Genomic DNA, 16,908 nt, shown 5'->3' on the forward strand with positions numbered 1-16,908 from the left:
AGATTGAATTGAATGTTGGGGAAGGCAAGTTATTAAGTGATAAAGAGATGCAGGTCCCAGTATGCCCTGTAGTGTTGTCTCTGGGTCTGTTTTCATCACATGATCATTGGAAGGACCAAAAGAAGTACCTTGAGTAAAAAGTCTTTATTTTCACTTTTGCTTTTGTTTGGGAGGTCAGGAGGGATGCGAGCTTATGTAGGGGTTGCATGTAGTTTAGGTGGTATTCTGCTTTGTCTCCATAATCTTTTGCCTCTTCTCTCCCCCTGCTCAGTACCCCTTCCCTCGCCTGAATTTCACATCTCCGGCTTCTCTATCTGCCTTTCCCTTGTTCCCCTTCCTCCCTTCCTCCCTTCTTCCCTTCCATCCATCCTCTTCCCCCTTTTCCCTCCTATCTTCATCTTATTTTTCATTACTCTTTTGTTTTCTCCTTCTTTTCTTACGTCGTCCCCTTCTCTGTTCCTTCTCTCTCTTGTATCTCTCCCTCTTCCTCTCTGCCTTCCTCTTTGTCTCAGAAAGTGTAGAAGAATGCAGAGGGGTTGGGAATTGGTCTTTGAGGAAAAGACCCAAGTGCACACAAACTCCTTGCCTGACTCTGCTGGCATTAGGGTATCCAGCACAGGTTAGCAGAGCCTCTCCACCGGTATCTTCAAATCCAGTCACTGGGGGTTCATACCATATTTAAACTACATTATCCACAGCTACATGGATTATTAGATAGTTGTTTCTTCAAAAATTGCCTTAACAAATTTGCATATGAAATGCTGAAACCCCAACTTACTGGTCTGAATGAATGATTTCAGAAATGCTGATTACTTGTTCATGCAAACTGACAAAATGTTCACAATATTCAATTCCTTTGAAGTTTCAGGATGTATTTTTTTTTTTTTGTTTTAAATAGATATTATATATCCATCAAGCTCTAAATTAACGCCACCTCCCCATTTCTGGTATATTAGAAAAGCAGCCGATTTCTTTTTTTTGACACTCGATGATTAGATTGCTCTCATAGATAATGTGAATAATGTTGAATGATATGTTTATTGATATGGCTGTTGGTTTATTGTTATGTTTGCGATTGGTTCGATGGTTACTAGTTTTCATGGTAATACTGTTAGCACTATCTGCTTCTCTTGCACCTACATTTTCTTATTTGAAGGTGCATTGTGCCTTTTGATGTCTTTGTGCTGCTTTCACTTTTATTATGACTAGACAGCTAAATTTCATCATTATGGACTTTTAAATTAGATCCTGTTTAAAATACCTATAATGGAAGTAGGTACTCTGAAGTATAGGAACAACAATTCAGAAGTGGCTGTTTCCTGGACATTAGTGAAAGCCATGTAGGGAAAGTGATATTTAAGTAGTTTAATGAAGGACCATGGCTGAGCTGGGTGGCGTGGATTTCAGGAGGGGTATCGCCTGGGCAAAAGCCCAGAGGCAGGGGCATGCGTAGGATGTTTGGAGTGTGTATTAGTTTCCTGTTGCTGCTGTAACAAATTACCACAAATTTAGTGGCCAAAACCCCACACATTTTAATCTGGACATCAGAAGTCCTAAGTGGGTCACACTGGGGTAAATTCAAGGTGTCGGGGCTGCATTCTTTTCTGGAGGCTCTGGGGGAGAGTTTGTTTTCTCGCCTTTTATAGTTTTTGCTGGGCACCTGCATTTTTTGGTTCATGGCTCCTTCTTTCATCTCAAAGCAAGCAGCATAGCCTCCTCAGCTTTTCAACTCTGATTCTGACTCTCCTGGCCCCCTTGTCCGCTTACAGGGACGCTTGTGATTACATTGTGCTCAGCTGCAAAATCCAGAATAATCTCCCCATCTCAAGGGTATCTAGTTAATAACCTTAATTCCATCCATCTGAACCTTAATTCTCTTGCCATGAAAGGTAACATATTTACAGGTTTCAAATATTAGGATGTGGACATCTTTGGGAGGCCCTTATTCTGTCTACCATAAAGTGGCTGAGAATTGTGCGTGTGGGGAAGGGTGGGGGAGATAGCCTTCATATACGAGGCAGGAAGGGTGGGGGTCAGGATGTGCAAGGCTCCAAATATCCCAGTGAAGGACCTTGGACTTTATAGGAAATGGGGAATTTCTTATAAAGGAGGACCTCAATGGAAGTTGAGAACATGTCACGGTTGGTTTTGTGTCTCAGAAAGATGGTGCTGACTACTGTTTTTTTGGAGGTTGAGAGAATCAAGGACTAGACTGCTTAGGAAGTCGTTGCAAAATTCACAAAATAAACAAAACTTCCTGATAGAATTGCCGTAGACCTGAATTAGGCCAGTGCCAAGGGAGTGGAAAGGAAGAAGATGGTCAGAGAAATGAGAGGAGGAGGCATCCCTGGACCTTGATGCCTTATCAGTTGTGGGAGGTGGGAATGGGGCAGCAGATTTTACTCTGCTTCTCAATGGATTTCTTAATATTTTCTTCTTCAATCTATTAAGGTCTCCCTGCTACACTGAAATAAAACTTTAGGGATATGGGGAAGATAGAAAAGAAGCTATTTTTGAGGACCTGCAATGCAGCGATACTTATCTAGACACTTTACAAATAGTAGTTGTATTAATCCTCGTGTCCCCAATGTGAGATGTGTTTTATAGCCATTTTATAGAAGATGATACTTGAGAGTCAAAGAGTTAAGTGATTTGTTTAAGATCATCAGAGAGAAGAGATGTATCTTGGGTTCCAGTTTATCCCAGGGGCCCCTTATTAGGAGCATCCTACATTGTCCTTGCTCACCAGGGCTTGGGGCTCAACAAGCAGTTGTTGAACTGCGTGTCAAAGCTGAGGCTGGGAATGCCCAACGTGTGTGCACATGCTTCCCCTAAGTCATGTGACATGTAGAATGCCTAGGGCCTCTATGCTTCCTGAAGGCAACATATGTTCTTTTCCCTCTTAAATGGCTATCTGGGAAATCACTTCTGAGGCTGTACAGCTCGGGCAAGGAAGGGTAGAGTTGTCTGTGGCAGAAACTGAAATTGGAATCAGAAACTCTGAGTCTAAATCTTCATTGTGTTGGTTGACCTTGGCCAAGTTACTTGTTTCCCTGCTGGAGTTTATAAAATGAGTAAGTTGGGTTAGTTAAGCTCCTGTGACTCACCTGAATGTAATTTGTTATGCTTTGATAAGTAATCCACAACTTCTAGACCAGTGCTATTCAACAGAAATTTCTGTGACAATGGATGTATTCTACATCAGCACTGTCCAATATGGTATCCACCAGTCATGTGTGTCTGCTGGGCACTTAAAATGTGGCTAGTATCCCTAAGGAAATTATTCTTTTCTACTTAATTTTAATTATTTTAAATAGGCATATGGTGTTACTAGCTACTGGTTAGGACAGTGCATTTCTAGACCCAGTAGTCTCTGCTTTCTAAGAAGCAATAATTGATTTGAGTATTTACCACTTTCTGGCTACGTGGCTTTAGGAAAATGACTTCACCTTTCTGTTCCTTCGTATTCCTTGCTTTAAAACAGAGATAGCATGGCACCACCTCATTAGGGTGTTAAACAATGCTTAGATCAATGCCTGGCACATAATAAGTTCTCAGTAAACATTAGGTTTTATAAACTGCATTGGGCTCACTGTTACCTGCTATTGGCTATCTGTTATAAAATTAGCATTTATTAAGTACCATTTTTACTTAGTATTCACAGAAAACAAACAACTTTGATCTGTAGGTTTCATTATCCCATTTTATAGATGGGGACATTGAGGCCCAGGGAATTTTAGTGACTTGCTCAAAGTTACACAACTAAGAAACGACAGAAGTGGGAGTAAAACCCAGTTTCCTTGACTGAAGATCCAGGACTCGTTTCGTGCCACCACAGCTGCTTGGCTTTTGGTAGCATTTGAGGCCCCACCAGCATCCATTCCCTTCAAGTGGGTGCTGGCACTGGGAGCTGGCGGGGCCACCTGTCTGCAGGGACCGCGCTGAGCTCTTGGTGCCCAAGGCCCTCAGCTGCCAGTCGCCGAGCACACTCATGTAATCTTAATGAACAATGTGCAAAGCCATTAAAAACTCAATTAGGACTTTCTTTTTACTGCCGACGTGAGGAAATGCAATCCTGAGGTGCTCATGTGTAAACACAATAGCTGCCATCTGCTATGGAGAAGCGTTTTGCCTCCAAAAAGGGGATCTGTGTTGCAGACACATCAATAACGAGGCGCTTATCAAGGCATTATTATGCACGAAGGGGAAAAATGCAAAATTTATCACCAGCCAGAGAGTACTTCCTGGTTTAATTCCACAACTTTCAGTGCTATGTATAATAACTATGAGGAAACTAATGCTGTTTTATGTTCCTTATCACGTTAGTAGACTTTTTTTTTTTTAAGGGAGAAGGGAAAAGAATGTATTTACAGTCTTTCTCTTTCTTGTTTCTGACTGATCTTGGCGTAATGACCAGCTCAGTTTTGATCTCCGGGAAACTGACAGCCCTGGGATGATATTAATTATGCCAACCTGTTGATCAAAGCGGGACCCACAGAGTTGATGATATATAAGGGTTTTCACTCCTGAACAGTCTCTAGTGGAGGGCTTGGGCTCAACTGGCAGATACGGCTGCCTTCCTTTCTGGAGGGTGTGATCAGACCTGTATAAGGTGGGCTACATGTGCAAGGGGCTAGAGATGGCCACTGGATCCCACCCCTAAGACCTTACACTAGCTTTGCTGGATGTTTCTGTGCCTTTGCCTGGGCTGTTCTCTCTATTTCAAATGCCTCCCAAGTTACCCCCCAGGCTTGCTGCTCTTCATGATATCCTTACGTAGACTGTCTTGCACCTTTGCTTAGTAGCTACTGTTCCACATCCTATTGCCTTGAATAAAGGCACTTGTAGCTGAATGACAGTTTATTCCATCTTTACTTAAAATCCAAGATGAGTGCTCCTAATAGGTGAGTAGCCTTCTCTGTGGTTGTGCTCATTCAGGGACCTGGTTTCTTTTATGGTGCTCTGCCCTCCCCTAGGCTCCTGAGATCCAGGACATTCAGCTGGTAGATGGGAAAATAGAATGGGCCAGTGATTCTCACCACTTTATGTACATGCAGATCCCCTGGGGATCTTGATAAAATGCAGATCCAGACTCATTAGGCCTGGGGGTGGATATCAGATTCTTGTTTCTCACAAGCTCCCAGGTGACACTGGGATGGCTGGTCCAAGGACCAGTCTTTGAGAGGCAAGATCATTTAGTATGGAGGTGTGGGAATGAGAAGGAGGCAGCTTTTACCGACCAGGCCTGGAAAGTGGCAAACGTCATACTCATGCCCCATTATCTAGAACTCAGTTGCACGTCCCCACCAAATGCTAAAGGGAGGCTGGAAGACATAATCTAGCTGTGTGCCCAGAACAATGTTACAGGGTTGTACATGAAGCTACATGGAACAGGGCAATCTCTACCTCCTCAGCGAGCCTGCCCTGCTACTGAAGCTAGGATGGAAAGAGGTGGGAACATGAGCTGGTGAAAGGAAAACCTTCCCAAGTCTCTCTACAGTGGATCGTAAGGAGCCAAGGGTACATGTGCCTGCGGTGTGAATTGGCAGGAGGACAGCAGCTGAAATGTGCATGCGGGTATCATGGGATTCAGAAAGGAGAGAGACACTTTGCTTCTCAGGCTGCTTCCTCTGCTGGGAGATGTGCTACTCCTCAGTGGCAGAGACAGTCACAAACCCTTTGTGGGGCTTGTGAGTTGCTACTTATCTGTTCAAGGAAACCCTCTGGAACCCTGTGGCATGTTGGCCAGCAGACAGATATGGGCATGGATGCAGGCTCTGTCTCATCTCTAAGCCTCAATTTCTGCCCCTGTAATTGCTCCTTTTTAGCTGCCCCATTGCGAGTTTATGATAATTTGATAACTTCCCTGACATATACAGACATCTCTCTGCTTACCTTGTGTTACTGCAAGGCCATAAAACTAGGAAGCTTTACTCCCTTAGAAACACTGGCAAAGACACCCACACCTTTGTTCCACTTCCAGTGGCTCCTTCCCCAGGCGGTGCTACGTATTCTGAAATCATGACTTTTGCGGCCATATGGATGGAACTAGAGACAATAATCTTAAGTGAAGTAACTCCAAAACAGAAAATCAATACGGCCTGTTCTCACTTAGAAGTAGTAGCTAAATAATGCGTACACGTGGATGCAGAGTGTAAAATGATATACAGGCTTGGAAGGGTTGGCGGGTGGGAGGGGGGTGAGAAATGAGAAATTACTTAATGGATACAATATACATTATTTGGTTGCTAGTCACACTAAAAGGCCAGACTTCGCCACTATGCAGCATGTCCATGTAACACAGCTGAACTTGTATCCCTTATATTTACACAAACATTTTTCTCATTGGTAGGATGGCAAAAACCTGTTAGCCACTGGCTTATGTTTCTCTGTGCTTTTCACCTGGCTGCTTTGTGGTACAAGCCCACCCAGCTATCCTAAGTGGTCATCCCAGTAAGACAGCTGTGGCCCTAGGGATCTGGGCAGAGTTGGAGGGTGGGTCCGTGGCCATCCCCCTGCTCTGCATGGTGCTTCAGGGGGAACATGCAGAAAGTCTAATTTGGCCTTAAGTCCAAGTTACTTTGTGAATAACGATGTGGAGGTTTTGAACTCCTCTCTCTCTGTTTCTCTCTTTCTCTTTCTCTCTCTCGTGTCTGTTTTTAAATTCACTCAGAACCTGCAGGAGACAGGATTTGATTGGTACCTTCTAGAATCCCAAGAAGTTACAGGTTTCCCAGCACTTATTAACTGGGAGCTGTTAGTCTTTTTGGTATTAGAGTGAAAGAATTAGGTGACTTTTAGCTATTGAAGTAGCTCACCTTGGCTGAGGATAAGTGGTCTTAAAGTTTGTTTCTGAATTGAAGATTTTAGTGTTTTTCTAGGTGGAAACATTCCTTCTGGAATCACCTGAGTTTATCTGCTGTGTTTCATGATGCAGTTTATTTCATAGAATCGTAAGACTCTAAGACACAGAGCTCAGCCCTCCCAGTTGCTTGTGAAATTTCCTTAACTATCTCTTTAATTTGTCCAGCCTCTGTTTTGCCACCTGCATTGATGGGGACTCACTTTATCTCTGGCCAGTCCTTTCTATTTTGCACCAACTTCACTTGTTAGAAAGTTCTTTGTACACTGAACTGAAATGTGCCCCCTCATGGTTTCTTTCATGAGTCTGCCCTCTCAGGCAGCTTTATCAATAAGCTATTGTCACAATAAGCTGCATGACACACTGAGAAGAAACTCGGTGGCAAACAATAAGCATTTATTCTAGCTCTCATGGAACTGTGCATTGATTGTAGATTGGCTGATCTAGGTTGGGCTTTTGGGCCATGTGGCTGTGATTCCAGCTGCAGGGGTGGCATGGCTTGGTTCTTTACTCTCGGTTCAAGTCAGGTATCTTCCATGTATGTATTCTTCATCCCAAGCTGAAAGGGGCAGCAGCTACTGGGGGCACATTCTTCTCATGAAAGGTAGCAGTAGTGCAAGGCAGTAAGCCCAGCAGGGCGAGCACATTTTAACCTTTGCTTGAGTCATTCTGTTAGCGTTCTATTGACCAAAGCAAGTCATATGGTAGAGCCCAAAGTCAAGGGATGGGGATATACCCTCTGTTTCTGCTGGAAGGAACTGCAAAGCCAGTGGCAAGGGACATGGATCCAGGAGGGATAAAGAATTGGAAACAACCATTTAATTTGCCAAAGCAACTCAAAAGAGGCTCACTTCATCTATACAAGACAACATTTTGAATGTTTGGAGATGTTTTCTGCCAACAGTAATAGTAGCTATGTTTTCTGCAAATAGCAATAGTAGCACCTTGTAGAAATATTTCATACATGTTACCATCTCTTAGTTCTTAAAACCACCTTATTGAATAGATTTTTTATTCCCAAATACAGAAGAGGATACTTAGGCTCAGAGAGATGTGGCTTTCACAGGATCACCCAGGCCCTCCTAGACTGACTTGATCTGTGGCCGCTCCTCTGGCCACCATGTTTATGGGTATGACTGGTTTTCAGAAGTATTTTCTTACTTTATCTTTGTCTCTACTTCCCACCTGCTTTGTGGGTCTCCAGGATCTTTCATGATGGTGAACAGCTCTGGGAGAGCCTCTGGCCAGAAGGCCCACCTTCTCCTGCCGACCCTGAAGGAGAATGATACCCACTGCATCGACTTCCATTACTACTTCTCCAGCCGTGACAGGTCCAGCCCAGGGGCCTTGAACGTCTACGTGAAGGTGAATGGTGGCCCCCAAGGGAACCCCGTCTGGAATGTGTCCGGGGTCGTCACTGAGGGCTGGGTGAAGGCAGAGCTCGCCATCAGCACTTTCTGGCCGCATTTCTATCAGGTATGGCATTTACCATGGTTTTATGTTTGAAAATTAGTGATATATCTATACACCTCTTGCTCTCCATACAGGTGCTGGGTCTAGAAAGGACTTCATTTATTTACTCATGTTTACTGGGCTTCTCCTCCTAGCCAAGCTCTGCAGAGGTGACCCAATATAGCCCCTGCCCCACTTGAATTCATTGTTTGTAGGAAAAGACTGATATGTAAATAAAATGACAATATACCAGGATGCGTGTGGCTCCTGACGATGCTGGAGGAACATAGGCACTGATTCCTTTTTATAAAGTCAGTGCTTATGACATGATGAAGGAGGTTCTAGTACTATCCTACTTTATGGATGAAAAGATTGAGGTTTGGAGAGATGAGTTAACTAGTCAAAGATCACCCTCTGGGGAATGGGGTGTTTGCTAGGGAAGGCAATTAGGATGGTTTGTAAGAGGAGATGACATCTAAGACGAATCTTGAAGAATGAATACAAATTTATTTTAAAAGGCAGGGAGGGAAAGGCATTTGAGTTGTCAAGGACAGTGTGTCCGATGAGCTAGAGGGGTGGATGATAGAAGATGGCAGAGTTTGGAAAGTCTAAGTTGTTTAAGGTACGTTGCAAAGGGGACAGACAGGGAGATCAGCCTGCAGGGACAAGCGGATCATGGGGGGCTTTTAATGTCAGGCTAATGGATGGAACTTAGCTTAAAGCAGTGCTGTTCCTACTGCCCATGGCGAGGGGATGCTTTTCCTCCCCGCTCTTTGTGGAGCAATACTCTTATAAACGGTGGTTAAAAAAAAATCATGGCAATGACAAATTGCCGTCACAGTTCCTAAACCTCTCCCTCTTTCCTTCCTTATCTCCTTGTGAACTGATGCACACATTGCACAGATTGGCACCAATCCATAAAGCATGCTTAGAGGAACACTCTCCACATTGTCTTGGCTTGGGGCTGTTGAAAGTTTTATTATTGTTTTAACAATGTTATTAAGGTAAAATGTACATATCACAGAATCCACCTATTTTAAGTATGCAATCCCGTGACTTTAGAAAACCTATTGAATTGTGCAACCGTCATCGTAAACCAGTCCAGAACATGTTCATCATCCCAGTAAGATACCCTGTGCTCATTTGCAGTTAATCACCACGGGCACTGTTGAAAGGTGTTAGATTAGAGAGTGAGGCAGTCACATCTGCATTTTGGAGAAATTTCTCTAGCATTGGAAGCAGAAGATGAACCAGTGGCTGAGGGCTTCTTAGACTTCTTCCAAGTTAATATCCATGGTACAGTTCTTCCAGATTTTAGTGTTAGGAATACATTTATCTATTGAGATCACTTGTTGGGTTTACCTTAATGAGACAATTCAAGCTTTATTCCCTTTTGCCTTGGTAACGAGAAATCAGAATTTAATACTCAATTACCCTCAATATTTAACCTGGATTTTTGCCATGCATATTTCAATTTTATCCTCAATGGCTTGTGATTTCCTTTTAGAATAATTTTATTTTTCTTCATGATGCATTTCCTGAAATTCCTTTTAGAAATCGGGGAGAGGTTATGATGATGATGGTGATGGTGGTGATGATGATACCTACCGTTCATTGGGTGTTTATCATGTTCCAGGCACAGTACAAAATATTTCACATACATTACCTCATTTAATCTTCACAACAATCCTTTGAGGCAGGTACTACTATACCCATTTTATAGGCGATGAAACGAAGGCTCAGAAATGGTAAGTGATAACCCAAGCTCTAACGGGGGTAGTGCCTTGCTTTTTATCCATTCTGTTTGATTTCACTGTCTAAGCTAGTATAATCCAATATAAATATAATGGGAACCACACGTGCCATTTATAAATGTTTAGTAGCCACATTAAAAAGTAAAAGGAAATCAGTGAAATTAATTTGTGTGTGTGCAAGCTCTGCCTCCCGGGTTCACGCCGTTCTCCTGCCTCAGCCTCCTGAGTAGCTGGGACTATAGGCACCCGCCACCAAGCCCGGCTAATGTTTTATATTTTTAGTAGAGACGGGGTTTCACCGTGTTAGCCAGGATGATCTCGATTTCCTGGCCTTGTGATCCACCCGCCTTGGCCTCCCAATTTTAATAATATACTTTACTTAACCCAATGTATCCAAAATACTATCACTTCGACATGTAATCAATCTAAACAATTATTAGTGAGATGTTTTCTGCTCTCTCCCTATCAGTCTTTATAATTCAGTCTATATTTTACACTTACAGTAAGTCTCAATTTAAATGTTTTATTTTCATTAGTAATACTGATCTGTATTTAGATTCATAAAATGTATAGCTGAAGAAGTGGATACATATACACAAGTTGTTCCAAATATTCTTAAGTGAATTAGGTATCAGTTTTTAAATTAAATTTTAAGGTAACTGAAGTTAAGTAAAATGAGAAGTTCAGTTTCCCAGTCTCATTAGCCACACTTCAGTAGCTGGTGGTTGTCAAATTACTACAGATCATAATTCTTAACCACTTGGCTCTACAATTTCCCCTAGTAGAGTTCTTGAAAGGCTTAGCCATGCCTAGAGCATGTGGGTGGGGAGTTGAAGGGGGTGACTCCAAGGCTGGGCTCTCAGAAGGGACCTGGCCTTTATGGGGTGCTGGTTCTGCTCATTCTCATCCTCCATTGCTGGAGAATCTTGCAACTGTCTCTTGTAGTGCCTTGGTCTGTGTTGAGGGTTTTCTTAAGGTTTTTACTTTGGAGTTCTTTGTCAGGAGACTTAAAGGAGTAGATAATAAGATACTTGTGGCAGGGATTGTCGAACAGCACAGATTACTCCTGCAACCCTGGAGATATCCAAGCAGCCTGGGAGATGGTCCTAAATAGCCCTGTTTGTGACCATGTTTCCATTGCTTCTCCCCCAACCTCATCTCCTTGGCCTGCCCATGGGTGGCCAAGAGCCAGAGGCAGGAAGTTAAGAAAGTTAGGAAGAGAGCAGAAATAAAAGAGGCAGTGAGAAAGAGAAGAAAAGAGAAAAAGAGAGAGTGAATTCTTGGAAGAACTCATCACACCATCATTCAGCCACTCGCTCTCTATTCTCATCTACTTGTCAGCCGTTTTACTTCCTGCATGAGCCAGGCCAGTTCAGGCATTGGTAACACAGAGGTGAGTGGGACAGAGCTGGCCTTGGGGTGGTCAGGGTAGACCGTTGTCATTTAGTGTGACGTTAAGCCCCTATTCCCTTCTTTTCAACAGCAGGAACCTATGAATGAAAGTGGCTAAAAGGAGAGTCCTTTGTTTTTAACGTGTGTTACCCACAGTGTGACCTGTTTTACCCTAGATGTTTTGAGACAAATTATATACCTTTGGCCTCATTACTTCTGTGTCTTTTCCTTTTGTGTAATATGTTTTAGTACAAACCTTTATCTGAAACTGATGGTGTCAGATATGTGTCGGAATTCAGAATGTTTGGAATTTAGTAATATATTGACATATCTTCTGTATTTTATAACAACCCTGGTAGGGTCTGAGGCAGTACCCTGTAACCAAATCTAATATTTCTACAGCAAAACTTACACATTCTCACAAGAAATGGGATAAATAAAGACTGCAAGTAGTATCAGGCCAATTCGACTATGTTCAGGTTTTACCACCAAATTACTTTGTATAATACTAAGGTGAAGAACCTTGTTTTCAGAGCTTTTGGGGTCTCAGAATTGCATTAAGCATATAGCCCTATATTCTCCACCTGCACAGTTGCATGAACAAGGGGATCAGTTCTTGCTTGTATGTTCTGGGAAGAATACCCAGTGTATGACTTGTAGAGTGTGCTCTGTGGAACATTTGTTCCCCAAGACTCTCTGTAGTGAAGGCTGATGTGGTGGAGGTCACAGCATTTTGAAAAAGCTGTGTGATGTATCCGGTTCTAGGAGACTCACAATTACCCATGTGGGAGTTCTGAGGAGTCAGAAATAAATGGATTTGTTGGTGTTTAACTTACTGTCTTTCCTCTAAGTTTGATCTTGGCCCTCTTTTTGTCGGATGACCACCTGACTATAGAGATAGTATTCTGCAGACCAGTGGCCCTACATCTCGGTTTTCTGGGACAACCCTGGTTTACTCCCATTATCCTAGTGAAATTAAGAGCATCCATTTCATAGTGTGCCCCAGTTTCAGTGATAAATTATATAGTCTTCCTATCCATAGACATTTACAGAATGCATACTGGCACATGTGACTTAGGTTTATCCTCATTTTGTAGATAAGGCAAACATTTTCTTTTAAGGGCCAGAAAGAAAATATTTTAGTCTTTGCAAGCCATACAGTTTCTGTTGCAATTACTCAATTCTGCCATTGTACTATGAAAACAGTCATAGATAATATGTAAATGAATGGACCCAGCTGTGTTCCAACAAAACTTTATGTGCAAAAACAGGTGGTGGGCTGGATTTGGCTTCCAGGCCATAGTTGAACCCTGATGTACATGATAAAGCTGATGTCCAGAGTTGCATAGTGAAGTCCAAGAGCACATAGCAAATTATTGGCAAAGCTGAGAGCAGATCCCAGATACCCTACTCCCTAGACTGTCACCACTGTATCATTGACTATAGACATCAAGTGTCTCTAAAAGCTCACAGGCATGGTCAGTGAGGCTTTAAGGTTCCAATTAGAAACCCGATATATAGGACCAGATGCAAATGGGTACAGGATGGGGCCACAGGTGGAAGTACAATGAACAAGAAAATTGACGCAGTACTGGGACAGTCACACCATTTCCATGCTTTTTGATGAGGCATGGAGGGAAAAGGACATTTCTGGAGTACCCTCTATGTTCACACCCTATGAGAGGCATGAGATCTGTGCAGTAGCCCCCTCTATTAGGTAGCAACATGTCCTATCTTCCAGCGTAGGAAGCACTATTGGTAAATTCAGATCCCCATAATCTTTCCTAGGTCGTCTGGCTCTAAGCTCTGCTTTGCCTTTAGGGAAAATAGCTTGCCCTTGCTGAGAATCTTCTTCCTAGGTGTGTAATGTTAGCTATATCCTGTCATATTTCAGAATCACAGTTTCTTCATCAGTAGAACGGAGAGGATATTAGGTATGACAGGCCCTTCTGCAAATGGAATTAGAGAACATATATGTATCATCATGTCAGGTATATTAGTCTGTTCGCACACTGCTATGAAGAACTGCCCCAAGACTGGATAATTTATAAAGAAAAGAGGTTTAATTGACTCACAGTTCTGCATGGCTAGGGAGACCTCAGGAAACTTACAATCATGGCAGAAGGGGAAGCGGGCATGTCTTACATGGTGGCAGGCAAGAGAGGGCTGGTGAAGGAGGAACTGTCAAACACTTATAAAACCATCAGATCTTGTGGTAACTCACTCACTACCACAAGAATAGCATGGGGGAAACCACCCCCATTATTCAATCACATCCCACCAGGTTCCTTTCTCAACATGTGTGGATTATAGGGATTATAATTCAAGATGAGATTTGGGTGGGGACACAGAGCCAAACCCTATCAGCAGGCTTGCAGTGGGCCTCAGCAATTGTTGGAAGGAAGAAAAAAGGAAAAGAGGGCAAAAGAAAGAAAGGGGAAGGAGGAAGGAAGCCCTTTTAAAATAAATAGCCATTGTTGTTTAGCCTGTACTCAGTAACCTCCTTGCCATCCCTTGGATAAGCAGCTTCATCTGGGAGAATTTTCTGATTAGAACGTTGTTGGCTACTGCAGCTTCATTACATTTCCTTGGCTGCAAGCAGCAGTTTGGAGATATGTTATACACACACAGTCACTAATGGATACTCACTTAGCCACAAACACCGCAGAGTGCACACATAGGGGCAAACATCCACAGACTCTCAGATTCAAAACACACTTGCACATGCACACATAGGTACAGTGGCAAGAAAAGGGGGCCTATCAGAAAATCCAAAGACACTAGCAAAATGGGTTTTAAAATTCACCAGACCTGGAGATCTGGTCCTGTACATATGATTCTGTGGGCTAAATATGAATTACTGGGCTTAGGACCTGATGGTTTCAGTATTAATTTATTAAAGTCATATTTTATAGTTCTAAAATTGACTTTTAGCTCTCTAATAAACATTGAAATTTCCTGTTTCTCATTAGTAAGCTTTCTGGCACCAGACTTTTGGCAAGGCCTGGGGTAAGAACCTAACCTCTACCAGCCATCTCCTGACATGCGCCTTTTCTTGGGAAAGCAGGGGCTTATTTACTTTTAATTGACATATATTAATTGTGTGTATTTATAGGGTATAGTGTGATATTTTGATCTATGTATGTGTTATAGAAATACTTAATCAAACTAATGAACATATCCATTACCTCACCAACTTAACTTTTTTTGTGTACTGAGAACACTAAAAAAAATCTATTCTTTTAGCAATTTTGAAATACACAATACATTATTATTAAATGTGGTCACCACTTAGTGCTGAATGGCTATTAAGTCACGTGTACTTCAGATCACAGCTCCTTTCTAGGTGATACTAATTTGATTTCATATTTTCTAATGATTCTGAACTTTTCTATTTCAGGATTAAAAAAAAATTAAAAGAACTTCTGTTAATTTTGCAACCATCTGCTTGCCCTAGTCTCTATCACCTGCCTACAGAAAATTATATCTTATTCAGTAGTTATAATCACTATATAGGCCGCTGAAATTAAGGACTCACCCAGCTTTGGTTCAACTGGACTTGAAACTCAGTCCCTTTCCCAGGAAATCCCTGCTATCTGGCACTCTGTAGATTTAGTAGCTTGGAGTGGAGTGGAGTTTATCACAGTGGAGTGGAGTTTATCACAGTGAGGGGCCTACTCTACCACCCTTGGAATTCTATTCCACCTGCTCCCTTATCCATCCCACTTCTTTCCACTAAGCATCAAATCCTCCTCCTTGTCTTATACAGGTCTCCTTGGGCTGATATGGTAAAAAGTATCTCACTTAATTTTACCCTAAGCAATCTCTCCCCATGATAATATGTATATTTGAGGAGTTCTGATGTGACAGCATTTTTCTCTTCTCCTGAAGATGTTTGCAGCCCCTTGAAATTTTTGCCATTCAAGTTTTCTGCTCGAGAACTATAAAAGATGAAGTTAAAGCACCAGGTCTTTTAAACCATGGCCTGATAAATCCACACCCTCCTCCAAGTGACCAAAACCACTTTTTGGAGGGGTTGCGCATCACTCATCTCAGAGCCTCTTGTGGGGAATTGCTTCCTGGCTTTGCACAAGTCCTCATGCACAGGGAGAGGTTTTCACCTTTCCATGCAAGCCCCATCTCTTCAACACCTGCACCAGGAGGTCTCTAATGAGACCCATGGGCTGGAGCATGTGCAATAGACGGTAGGTCCACATGGCAGCCTCGGAGTTGAAGAGCATCTACAGAGAAGTTGGAATTCTCAGTCTGGGCCCTCTGCTCTAGTCCCTGTACTCAGGGTCTCGCCCTCCATATACTGACTTGGAGTGCCACTGGGTATGCATGGCCTGTGTGAGTTCCCCATCCCATCCCTACTCCCCTGCCTCTTGAAGACAGGAGGAAAACGCTACACCAGAGTCACCTCTAGACTTCTCTACTCACTCCCCTGACTCTCCCATTTCCTGACTTTCATTCCTCGAGGGCCTTGGTTGAATTTTCCTGAGAGTGTGCTTGGGTCAGAGATAACCATTCTCCCTCTCCTCAGGACACCTTGGCAGGTCTTTCCATCTCCGAGGGTCCTGGCATCACCTTGTCTCCTTGTGGTGTCTGTCCCTGGGAACTGGAGCTGGCTATCTACTGGGCGGGACTTCCTGTGGCTAGGAGCTTCACATCAGAAGCATATTGATGGAGTGATCATCTCCTTCCAAGGTTGTAGGTGTCTTCTGGGGCACCTTCTGATCACCCTCAGTGTCATTTTACACAATTACATTCATAGATTATTACCATTTTTACTTCCTCTTTTTGTGAATTACCTGTTGAAGTCATTGGCCACTTTTTAATTGGAATGGTTTATTTATTTTTCTGTTGATTCTCAAGAGTCCTTTGCACACAAAAAAGAATATTTTCATATTAACTGACACAGGTGTTACAAATATTATTCTCAGCCTGTCGTTTGACTTTTAATTTTGTTTTAGATTTTTGCTAACATGCAAAGCACACTTGACATCATAGTTATTAAGAAAGCATTGTGTAACTTTAAATAAGTTGGTTTTTAAGACGTTGTCACTAACTTCTAGCTTTAGTTCATTTGGTTAGAAAATGTATAGGCCCAAAACTAAACAATTTCTTCTTCGAGGGATTTATTGAAGTTATATTGTAGCCTACTATATGATTTTTTTTGGCAACTGAGCCATAGCATTTGAATAGAAGTTTCATTCTGTCTTTATATTTATTAACGTATATCTAGGAAATACATTATTATTTATGTTAGATATACTTGCTTTTTCCTATATGATTAGTCAAAGTCTAAGACATAGGTTAAAGTCTTCAACCCATGTCTTTTACATCATTTTCTCCACTTAAGTCTCTTGACTAATGTGTTTTTTCTAAATGACCATTTAATCCACCTAATTTTTTCATTGTTATTTTCAGTTAAAATTCTACTTTGAG

The 16,908-nt window shown here is 42.3% G+C and overlaps 1 protein-coding gene across 2 annotated transcripts in view; it reads left to right on the forward strand.

Moving 5' to 3' along the window:
* PTPRT (protein tyrosine phosphatase, receptor type T) overlaps nt 1-16,908 on the forward strand; it is a 1,113,081-nt gene that overhangs the window by 395,516 nt on the left and 700,657 nt on the right. For both annotated transcript variants that reach the window (XM_025399269.1, XM_025399270.1), the window contains exon 3: nt 8,067-8,338. In XM_025399269.1, coding sequence (XP_025255054.1) covers nt 8,067-8,338 — 272 coding nt within the window. The remainder of the gene's footprint in view (nt 1-8,066; nt 8,339-16,908) is intronic.

This window comes from Theropithecus gelada, chromosome 10, assembly GCF_003255815.1.
Source record: "Theropithecus gelada isolate Dixy chromosome 10, Tgel_1.0, whole genome shotgun sequence".
NCBI classification, from domain to species: Eukaryota; Metazoa; Chordata; class Mammalia; order Primates; family Cercopithecidae; genus Theropithecus; species Theropithecus gelada.